At 33.9% G+C, this 12294-nt stretch overlaps 1 protein-coding gene across 1 annotated transcript in view; it reads left to right on the top strand.

Annotated features, from left to right (window-relative positions):
• Positions 1 to 8516, top strand: part of LOC120624198 (ecdysone receptor-like) — a 118307-nt gene extending 109791 nt beyond the window's left edge. The window contains exon 4 of the mRNA XM_039890591.1: positions 8471 to 8516. Coding sequence (XP_039746525.1) covers positions 8471 to 8490 — 20 coding nt within the window. The 3' untranslated portion in view covers positions 8491 to 8516. The remainder of the gene's footprint in view (positions 1 to 8470) is intronic.
• The last annotated feature ends 3778 nt before the right edge of the window (positions 8517 to 12294 follow it).

Consider the following 12294-nt stretch of genomic DNA (forward strand, 5'->3'; position numbering starts at 1 on the left):
CATTTTCCAGTTGTGGGAATCGAACCCACGGCCTTGGACTCAGAAAGCAGAGTCGCTGCCCACTGCGCCAGTCGGCCGTCAATTTCCCTGTGGCCTAACGATCTAAAATCCGTACGTTTTATTTATTTTATTTATTAGGTTTACTTACAAACACTTACACTAATACAACCGTTTTTTAAATTTTAACTATTCTATTTAAGTGTAATGTTTTCTTAAAAGTTAACACAGCATATGAAAATATACATCATAACATGAAAACAAAAGGTATCGTGAATGAAAACAAATCAAGGTAACAGCAAATAAGGGTCAATTGGTCCATGATAAAAATATCTTATCTCTGAACTTATACAACTTATACGTTCGCAGTTTCATATCCTACCTGTTTAATTATTGCCATGTCCACTTTCCTCTGAGCGTTAATCCTTGACGCCTAGACGTAAAAGGTAATACTGTACGAAAGCCCAAATCCTCTTAAAGTGCTGGATGGACTATAATACCTTTGTAGCTAGCTTCGCTTAGGTACAAGTACGTTCATTTTATTATTAAATACTTTATAGTACTTTAATACTTGAACTCACAAGAAAATTGGAATTTCAACTGTATAAAAAAAATTTGGAAGATAATGTTTTTCGTACTCTCTATCACTCTCCCTCTGCGGTAGATAGTACCAATTTCGAAAGCAAAACAGTATTGATTAAAATGACGTTTAAAGCTATATGTTTTTACCTTGCGGAAACGTACTGTGCTTCACCGGGACATACTGTATTTATTTTATTTATTATAATTAAACTAAATACGTTTTAATCTCTAGCTTCTTCATAGTTTTTTTATGCAAACATCCAACCACTATTTTACCCATGTAGGGGTGAAGTTTCCAAATATCCTTTGTAACTGACATTTAACACCTATAAACTACCTAACCGCCAAATATTAGCTTTATACGAGTCGTAATTTTTGTTACCTTGTAATGAATCAGTCAGTCAGTACGTGACCTTTCGCTATATAAAGATCACAGAACGCTCGATCTTGTTATTAGTTTTAACCATTGTAACGGTAATTCCAGAGTTTCAAACTACTTTTCCACACAATGAAAAAAATGGATTCTAAGCATAGCTTCCCGTCCGTTTACACCAGCACCTGTGGGCTTTCTACCAATATACATAAAATTGAAAATTTTTATTTTTTTAGTTACGCACAAACTAGACATACCTTACTCTTCTAATATTTAAAATATAAATATTCCAACATCATTAATATAATCTGAACACTGGACACATGCCTCTCATATGAAAGACGGAGCTTCAACCTATTTCATATCGTAACGTGTAAATAGACTTTTATATTTATATCTATCTACATATACTTATAATCACAGAATTAAGAACATACAGAAGCCTCGTTCAGCCAATATTACTTGCAGTGCATTGTGTCCAAAAACAGTGAAAACGCCCTACGTACGCCTCACTTCACACCTGTAGAATGTTAGTAGCTCACAAACTTTTTCCATTTTACGGTAAACGTTTAGAACGATAGAGATAAAATAATTCCTGTTAAATGGTATGAAGTGAATAACCGGCTATTCGAGAAACACTACTAAAGTAGAGGTTGGTTTCAATATTATTCGTATACACAGTTTTTGTATGTTCTTAATTCTGTACTTATAATAATATATATGTATTTATAATAAAACTGTAACGGGTCAAATTCTATACATTGAAGATATCATGTATTTTGAAAATTTATTTGGAGCGCACTCTATAATTTACACTGAAGCCAAAAATTTAATTAGTTTTTCATTTCTTTCTGCCTGTCTAACTGTCTATCTGGCTGTATCTTGGCCGCGGGGAACTAGTTTAGTAAACTAACTTAATAAAAAGTTGAAACAAGAGAAAGTGGATGTTTTAATATAAACTAAATGCACGTGCTAGGTATACATAACTATAACGGTAGTGAAGTTAAGTAGGTCGTGGGGCAGGTCATGTATGGAAATAGGGCACGCGTGGCGTCGTCCTACTTATCCTGGGACGAGCTGCCAGCCGCATCTAATAAAACTTATCGAGTATGACATCGACTTTAAGGCAATCCCTAGATCTTAAAACATTTTACGAACATACGTATTCATATTAAATAAATTATACATTTTAAGAAAGATGAGTACCTACAGATCTTTAATAATTCAATGAGTGTAAAGGCTATGTAACCTTATTTAAGCTTTTTTTCTTTTTCCAAGGAAATTATTAATTAAAGGGACAAAAAAATTAACTATACTTCTGTAGGTAAAATATTTGCATTTTATAAATATTTTAATAAAAATGTAAAATCAGCCGTGGGCTGTTACTCAAAAATACCTTTAAAATTTTTTAATTTCCCAAAGACCAATGAGGATTAGCATATTAATCGTAATACGTTTCTTTCTACATTTACATTGAAATACAAGAAAGGGAAAAGAGCAAAGGAAGTAATAATCAACCCTTAAGAGGAAAATATACCCGAAACGATTAGAGCGAGAAACAGCGAGGACTGGAGATATGAAAAAAAGCCTCAAGATAGGTAAAACGGGAGGCAAAATACACGAGATGGAAAGATTTTAATAAAATGAAAGAAGGAGACTACTACCTGCATTAATAACGTGTAATAAAACAAAATAGGAGAACACCGAACACAAAGAAATATGTGATCGAGGCATGTAAAATTTCCATTGAAGATGCAAATATATGACGGGTAAAATATTGCTTTCATTTCATTTTACTAATCCAATCCAATTTATAAAAAGCTTATAAAAGCTTATAGGATCACATTATTTTTAAAAGATAATAATTTATTGCGAGATAAGATATATTAATTTTATTCATATAAACAGATCTCGTTCTGAGTTGAGATCGGACGGCACAGTAGTTTGTTCTATTTGCATTCTAACTCCATTAGTCTCCGTCCCATATTTGTGCTATTAGAGGAATTATTAATGTAGTGTTAGGTTTCAGTAAATGTATACTATGTTTTTTTATTATGTAAATGAAGTATAAATATCGGACGGCTGTGCGCAGGCGATGTTTATCTTAATCTGTAGCAACCATCAGAAGATTGTAGATGAATAAAGATTAGTATCTCTCTTCAGCTTTTACTAGGAAAATATTACCAACAAAATAAAGCAGCAAATTAATAAAATAACAATTATTAATATAGGAAATTGTGGCATCTGCTAAGGTGAAGAATACCCGGCTAAGTTCCAGCTTCTTCTTAGACCAGCTTATTTGGAATACTCGTAGTTTTGTAATATGGAAAATTAACACCATCATACAATGGAATATAACACTGCTCTACATTCTAATTACGAGAAATTTAATACTTTAAGGTCTAGGTAAAATTTTGAGTTGACCCGTGTTATTTATCATCAGGGTATAAGGAAAGTTTCGTACCTACTTTGACTTTGAGTTTCCCCTGCCATGGCCTTTTCAATGTCTATATGACTCTTGCTCCCGACTGAAGATTTTCGTTCTCATAAAACTAATTTTCTCATTACACCCAAGGTTATCAAAACTTTTAATCGAGCTGACCTCAGCCATAACGTAAATGTTAACGATGCTTTTACGGATAGTTAAATTTCTATTGTTAAAGACATCTACATAATTAAACTCGTTATATATTCTACTAACATAACAAGCGATCAGTCTTTTGAGACTGCTTCAGCTGAAAGCTGCAAATGGGTTTTGAATTTCCAGAGTGATATGCATTGTATAACAAATTGTTTATACGTGGTTTTTAGTATAATTCCTAATTTTCAGAGAGAAACACGTGCGTAACGAAGTGTTATTTTATTAATACTAGTAAACGCTAAAGGGCGATATTTATTTTCATTTTCAATTTTTTTTCACATCTCTTGGAGGAATGATTTAATTCTTTACCGCACTGCACTAATATGTAGAGGAAGGGATTTATTTGTTTTCTGTATGTATGTTTATCTGTTCGTCTGGAATTGCAAGGTCATTACATTTAGTAAAAAAAATAATATACCAATCATTGTAACTTGTTGTGATCATTAATTATTTGTTTCTTTTTAAAGTAAACATCTCCTGAGGATGCACCGGTGTCAAAGCAAAACGCGCGTATAGAGCGGAAAATCAGTTTGGTGTTGATCATAAATATTGGAAAATTTTAAATTGCACCGTACAGATTCTCCGTAGTAGAAGTAACCTATAGCAAATTAAGCTTAATGTTCATTGTACACACATATTAAACACATTAAAACACGACCTGACGACGATCAAAGTTATAACACTATCCGTTTAGCGTTACGTTTACAGGTATACAAAAATAAATCATTTAAAGGCGGTTAAATCTCCTATGTACAACAAGACATTACGTCAGTCCACTGAATGTTCTGGAACGCTGCAGGCGGGCGTTTCGTCCTTGAATACGGATTAGGCCCTCATGTGTATGGATGCAGTGCAGTCCTCGCTAGTGAAATGTTTATCTCTTAGTCCAAGATGAATTGGAACGTTTGTTGATTATTATCACAAACTACGACGTCAAACTTGACAGTGTCATGTTAGTTCAAGTGACGTCACAAAATACATTTCAGTTTTACGTCACATAGAGAAACAGAAAGGTGAATGCAAATTATGACATCATCCATGACGGTTACCGTATATAAAGGTGCTAAATCTTTCGTCGCTTTTATAAAATCGGTTTCCCTACTATACGATGTCTTACATATGTTTTGGAATTCATAAAAATATTTTATTTAAAAGAAATGGCTGCGCCGTAACTGTGTGTACATACGTACGTTTGGGCATTTTATTACATTATATAATTAGATTTATTTTAAATGTAGCATTACTTATTGTTCTGAATAAATTTGAAATTGTTTTGATACGAAGGCATGGCAAATACGCTTTTTAAATATCAAAAATACTACTTATAAAGATTAGGATATTCACCGTATTAAATACATTTATTTAAGGATAAAAAGCACTAATAGATCGGGTCCATACAATTTTGTAAGTATTTATATTCTATGCCTATTTTATTTTTTTATTAATTTAATCAAATGGACTATACTGGTATAAGAGATATGATTTCTGGAACTTTATTTAGATCTTCCAATTATAGTGTGTTTAGTCAGCACACACCGTTTGTGCAGTAGTGACATTTTTTTTCTGGCTTGCTTGAAATAAAATATAGTCTGCTACTTCTAGAAATGATAGCTTTCTAATGGGAAAAGCACTATGAAGATAAATTAAGCAGTTCAGAGTTTCTTCGGTTACAAAATAACAATTTAAATTTATAAATAAAAATTAAAAAAAATAATTAATAAATTATAAAATTAGTATAGAAACAAAGGAAGTGTATATGTATAGCGAATATTACACGTACAAGATACTGTGGTCTCATCTATTCAGCGTTTATATATTTTCACACGTTATCGAAGGTTTAGTCTTTACTTACACAGAATTTTCCGGAACACTGTTAGCGGACGCGTCGTCCTTGAATACGGATGAGGCCCTCATGTGTATTGATGCAGTGCAGTCCTGGCTAGTGAAAGCTACTGTCGACGTTTATCTTCATCTACACAATAGTTACTATCAAGATAAATCAGTTTTCGAGTTTATTTTTTAGAAATAATTGACGGAATATATAGTGGTAGTGAATGCATCAATATAATCTAATAAATTTATTTTATTCATATGTTTTGGATAAATACGAAACATTTTTAGCTTTAGAAGCATTTATTTCACAATGAGAAGGGTTTAGTCCGTAGACTAACTAGGTACCACGCTGCCCAAGTGCCTATTGGTAGACTTAACACGCCCATGGGAATGTTCTGAGGAACTCTCAGGCATGTAGGTTTTCTCTTATATTATACTAGCTGTGGCCCGCGACTTCGTCTGCGTTTGATTTTGTTTTTAAAGTATTCAGTATCGCTAAGCCTTAAATGAGTGTAGTAGTATATATATATATATATATAACATGTGACTGTCAATTAATTATAGACAAATAATTTGCAATAAAATAAAATTGCAACTATAATTAAAAATTGACCAGACAGCTCACGGTGTGCCAATTTAATTTAAAATCGGTTAAGTAGTTTAGGATTCCATCGCGGACAAACATCGTGACAGGAGATTTATATATATTAAGATTTAAATTACTCGAATTAAATTTAAAACGCACATAGCTCCAAAAATTAGTGGTGTGTGCCGGCGCTCGAACTGGGTCTCAACGAAATGAAAGCCGAAGCCTTGGTCACTAAGCTATCACCGCTTCTTAAATATATCATATGAATAATGATTGATATTTATATAATACAAGCTAAGAGATAACTTTTAAAGATTTCTTACTTTCCTTGTTAGAGAAAGCCGTAGTCGAAGATTATCTTGGCGTTAGATTATCGACACGACGACGTTCGCGATAAACTAGAGCAAGTTTTTGTTTGTATACAACTTGAAAGACTGTTTGCACTTATAACACGGCATTTAACATGATAATAGCAAAGTATACAGTCTTTACGCGTACAATAATAATGTCATTCAAAATACAAATAAAGTTTCAAGTAACGTGATTTATTTCCTGGTTCTTCTAGCTGATTTCCGTCACTTAGAAGAACACACAGAAGTAAAATGATAACGGACATAAATTTACATTGGGTTCGCAACGTATAACAGGCTCGCATCAAAAAGCACATTATTAAATTCACTTATTGGGCTAAACTTTGGATAACCATTGGATAGAAGCAGGCGTTACTTTGCGGAAATCCATGATATATTATCAAAATTAAGCTTAATTTGCTATACTCCGCGAAAAGCAGGAGAATCTGTGTGGTGTAATTTATAATTTCTTCAATCCTTATACCCCACACCAAACAGATCCTCGGCAATATACCCTCTACGCACGTTTCGCTCCGAAACCGGAGCATCATCAGGAGATGTTGACTTTACAATGAATAATTGTTAAGTGACTCACTTAACAATTATTCATTGTAAAGTCAACATCTCCTGATGATGCTCCGGTTTCGGAGCGAAACGTGCGTAGAGGGTATATTGCCGAGGATCTGTTTGGTGTGGGGTATAAGGATTGAAGAAATTATAAATTACACCACACAGATTCTCCTGCTTTTCGCGGAGTATAGCAAATTAAGCTTAATTTTGATAATATATTTGGATAACCAACCTAAGTAACTTCTGTGACAATGAATATACGTAATATACCGATTAACATCTCGTCTAATGAAATCCTGAGCTGAAAAGCTATAGTATATTTTGATATTAATGTCAATTCACAGATTTTGTGCTCATCAGAATGGTCAAGGTAATTGTTTGAAAGAAGTAATTAAACGTCTTATAATGGAGCCAGCTTCTTGAGCTTTTTAATTGTCTTTATTGAAAACTAGCTGTCCCGGCGAACTTCGCACCGTGAAAGGTTTTTTTGTTGATGAATTTGTTGCATTTTCATACTTATTATCCTATTCCGGTCTAAGAGGCATACAAAAATCAAATATCATAAAAATTGGTTCAGCCGTTCTCGAGTTAAAAATTGTGTAACTAACACAACTTTCTTTTATATACTCGTAGGTACATACATAGATATTGTTTTAATAAAAATAAAAAATACACTTTAAATAGTGGATCAATATTTTCCTTCCAACAAACGATGTCAATGACTGAAATTCCTACACGCTCGCCAAATTAATCACGATTAGGTCACGTTTAGAAGAAATGCCTGTAATTGTGCGCATCTGAATATTTACGAATTCAACCATTTTACATTATCATGGATTATCGAATCAAGTCATGGTAGCAATACCACCACATACATTATTGTACCAGGGCTTGTTTGCGGCGAAACAGTGGCGTGTATAGAGGGTATGCAGATGAAGAAAATATCCAGTACGAGTTGTAAATACTTAGGGGTAGGCTTTTTATAACTCTTACAATGCCTATCCTTAAGTTTTGTATAACTCGTCTCGAAGATTTTCTTCATTTTATATCATCTGCATACCCTGTGCATACCCTCTGCACGCCTCTGCAGCGAAGCAATGGCAAAACACGAGAGCTCCTAGATTAGAGCCACGACCATAGGAAACAGAAGGATCTGTACATCTGTTATAACAAAACTAAGCGAAACTTAGGTATTAGGTTTGTATTTAATTAGTTTAATTACTTTTCCAAAGCAGGTGCGGTACATACGCAAAAAACAATGATAGTATGCGGCCCATCTTAAGAATTGGAAAATGGTTAGACTCCTGTATCCGCACTGTGACTTCATAGACCAAAAGGTTAGAGATACAAGTTTTTATCTGTCTACAAATATGAAACTAGGTTTATAAACTTATTGCTATTCCTAAAACCGAGTTTTTGCGACCTATAAAAAAAATATAACTACTTTTTTAAATAAATTTCTTATAATGCGACGCCTCTATCGTTGTTTTATTTTTTCAACAATAAAATTTCTTAAAATAACTTTCTTGTTACAGGTAAGCGGAAACTTGAATAATCTGTCTGCTTTATTTCGAAGGTAAGTAAGACGACTTTTATTTCTAGGAAAAATAATAAAAAAGTTCTAGTTCGAATTTTGTGTTGAGATTGAAATGATTTCGAGGAATAAATTCCCAAGTTATCTACATTTATTTAGTCTAGCGTCAGTTCTCTGACCTCTATTATTATTATCACTATACACGCTTGCGTCGCTTGCTTCTTTATCTGGTCGGAGGCTTTGGCCGTGGTTAGTTACCATTCTGTCGGCAATGACGTGCCGCCAAGCAATTTCATGGAATATGAAGATTGAAGAGGATTTGTCTATGGCTATCGATATCACAAAACCATTTCATTGAACAGAATTTAATAAATAAACAAATTATATTATCAATGGAATAAATATTTTAGCTATACAACCATTTCCCGCTCCATGTTTAAAAAATGTTGTTTAGCACTCTCATTTTGCAAAGTAACAAACACTAATATTTAAACACCTGTCATTGAGACAAAGATCGACATACCTAAAGTGCTTATTTATTCAACAAATCACGCACATTGTAAAGACTAAAATAAAAAGAATTATATGTTTAATGATGTTTGTTAATGGCTGATAGAAGAAGAAAAAGTAGAAGATGTGATATGCAGACCCCCTAACATGTACTATGCCAAGAAACAGTTTTCTGACAATATTGTTAAACAATACCTACTATAAATTTAAAAAGTGAAAAGGACGGCGGCAACTTTTAGATCTCCCAATTTAGTTTCGCTTACCATTTGTTTATTATACGTGGTCGCTTAATATAAGCATCATAAGATGGCTAAAAGTGACTCAGCGGACCATCGAGAGAGACGTGATCAAATGAAATGAGGAGATCCGTAGAAGAACTAGAGATACTGACATATCGCGAAGCTGAAGTAGTTAGGCACATAATTCAAAAAAATTCAAAATTCAAAATTCATTTATTTCAAGTAGGCCTAATACAAGCACTTTTGAAACGTCAAGTCTGTCCGTGTGTAGTGACTCTACCACCGGTTCGGAAGGCAGATTCTACCGAGAAGAAGCCGGCAAGAAACTCAGCAGTTGCTCTTTTCCAACATCAAAAATTTACATTTTATATTTTAACATTCATTTTTCTATCTTGTGAGAGATGAAAGCGGAGCCGGATGCTTTCAAGCAACCTAGTCATTAAGAAACTCATCAATTGTATAATAACCTCGCTGTAATAAATGTGTTTTAACACATTCTTTAAACTTATGGATTGGTAGGTCCAAAATTAGCTTAGGAATCATATTATAAAAGCGTATACTCAATCCCACAAATGACTTCTGCACCTTTCGCAGACGATATGCAGATGTCACTAATTTATGACCATTTCTTGTAAGTCGACTGTTTATATCCACTTTTTGTTTATAAAGACTAATATGTTGTCTTACAAATACTATATTGTTATAAATGTATTGTGAGGCTACCGTAAGTATACCAATTTCTTTAAATTTTTCACGGAGGGATTCACGTGATTTAAGTTTATATATTGACCGTACAGCTCTTTTCTGCAATATGAATATAGTTTCAATATCAGCAGCTTTGCCCCATAATAAGATCCCGTAAGACATCACACTATGAAAGTACGCGAAGTAAACAAGTCTTGCTGTTTCTACGTCAGTAATCTGTCTAATTTTCCTGACGGCGTAGGCAGCCGAGCTTAGCTCGGCGAACCGATGGACGTTGAGGTCCCAAGGTGTTGGAATGGCGACCCCGCACCGTTAAAAGCAGCGTTGGTCAGCCCCCAACGAGGTGGACAGACGACATCAAACGAGTCACTGCAAGTCACTGGAAATAAGCAAGCCGAGAACCGTAGAATTTGGAAATCGGAGCAGTGGACGTCAATCATCAGTTTAGAGATTTGTAAACAACGCCATTAAAGTACAAACAAATTATGAAACGATTTCTCAATCTCGTAGTCGAGCGCACCGCCTACTTAACAAGAAATAAAACCGCACAAAGAGGGAAATGGAAATATTTATTACGTTAGAAAGTGCCGAGGTTAGTTTCCAACACGCCCTCCTGTTTAAATCTAGATATAATCTAGGTAGACACCTACTTAACATTTACACTTTCAACGTGTAAAAGCCACACGAATATAGTCGTACTAATTTGACCGATTGGCGCAGTGGGCAGCGACCCTGCTTTCTGAGCCAAGGCCGTGGGTTTGATTCCCACAACTGGACAATGTTTGTGTGATGAACATGAATGTTTTTCAGTGTCTGGATGTTTATCTATATATTATAAGTATTTTCGTATATTATTCATATAATTATTCAACAGTCATCTTAGTACCCATAACACAAGCAACGCTTACTTTGGGGCTAGATGGCGATGTGTGTATTGTCGTAGTTTATTTATTTATTTAATATTATAAATGCGAAAATGTGTTTGTTTGTTTGTTCCTTCCTTCACGTCCTAATTAAGAAACCATGATTTTCGGCATAGAGTTAGTTGAAAGGACGGAGAAATTACATAGGCTTATTTTTATACGACCAAGGTTGCTTGGAAGCATCCGGCTCCGCTTTCATCTCTCACAAGATAGAAAAATGAATGTTAAAATATAAAATGTAAATTTTTGATGTTGGAAAAGAGCAACTGCTGAGTTTCTTGCCAGCTTCTTCTCGGTAGAATCTGCCTTCCGAACCGGTGGTAGAGTCACTACACACGGACAGACTTGACGTTTCAAAAGTGCTTGTATTAGGCCTACTTGAAATAAATGAATTTTGAATTTTGAATTTATACCAGGGAAACAAACGGTTCCCATAGGATTCGTACAAATACGTTATTATGAACGAAGAACGCGGGAAACAGCTAGTATCTGATAACCTTTGTTTTTTATTCATTCTCATATAAAAAATGCAAAAGTTTATCTGTTTGTTTTTTTTATCAACAACAGCATACATTTAATTGAAATTTGGCACACCTAGGAATAAGCTTAAATATCTTAAAATTCGAGAATCTAGAAATCCTAGATAATGTAGTTAAAAATATAGGCTATGCTACATATTTACGACTTCACAGTTTAACAGATCTTTAATGGTAAAAGTCAAATTTTTTTTTCTAAACAAAGGCTGTTTCTTAGCGAAAGTTAAATATAAAACGAAATAAAAATGTGTTTTTTATATTATTATTACATTTTTTAAGTTCTAGTGTTAGTCTCCGGAGGCAAAGGATAACATAAAGCCTAAAAATAAAGATGAAGTCTTGTCCTTTAGGTATAAACAATGAAAAAAAAATTAAGTCTAATCAAAACCCCATTGATCTCTTGATAATTAAAATAGTATAGGAAGGACAATAAAATGATGGTAGTAGCATTTTAATGATAATGAACAATAGATACCAATTTGCCGGTCCGCCGCGGCGAGAGGGCGGGGTTGGTTGGTATGTCGCGAAACAAAAGCGCGTCGCACCCTCTATTGTGATGTGACATTTAGCCGTAGCATTTACTGAAATATATGAAAGAATAACCCTTCTGCATGATTTATACCATTATGAACACTATCCTCCACATCTTATGTGTACTTATATGTGTATATGTGTATGTGTATATTATTATTTATTTTTATTTGTACACAGCATTACAAAACAAGAACATGAAAATCTATGTAGAACACAAAAGGCGGCCTTATCGCTTATGAGCGATATAAATAAACAAGTCGATATAATTTTTCTGCGACATTCTCAAAACTAAAGTCTCATTGTTGAGCGCAGGCCTCTTCACTCATAAGATAAAGCGTTTAAGAGCATAAACACAACTGGTCTAACGGACTTTTACGA

The sequence above is a fragment of the Pararge aegeria genome, chromosome 6 (genome assembly GCF_905163445.1).
Source record: "Pararge aegeria chromosome 6, ilParAegt1.1, whole genome shotgun sequence".
Lineage (NCBI taxonomy): Eukaryota > Metazoa > Arthropoda > Insecta > Lepidoptera > Nymphalidae > Pararge > Pararge aegeria.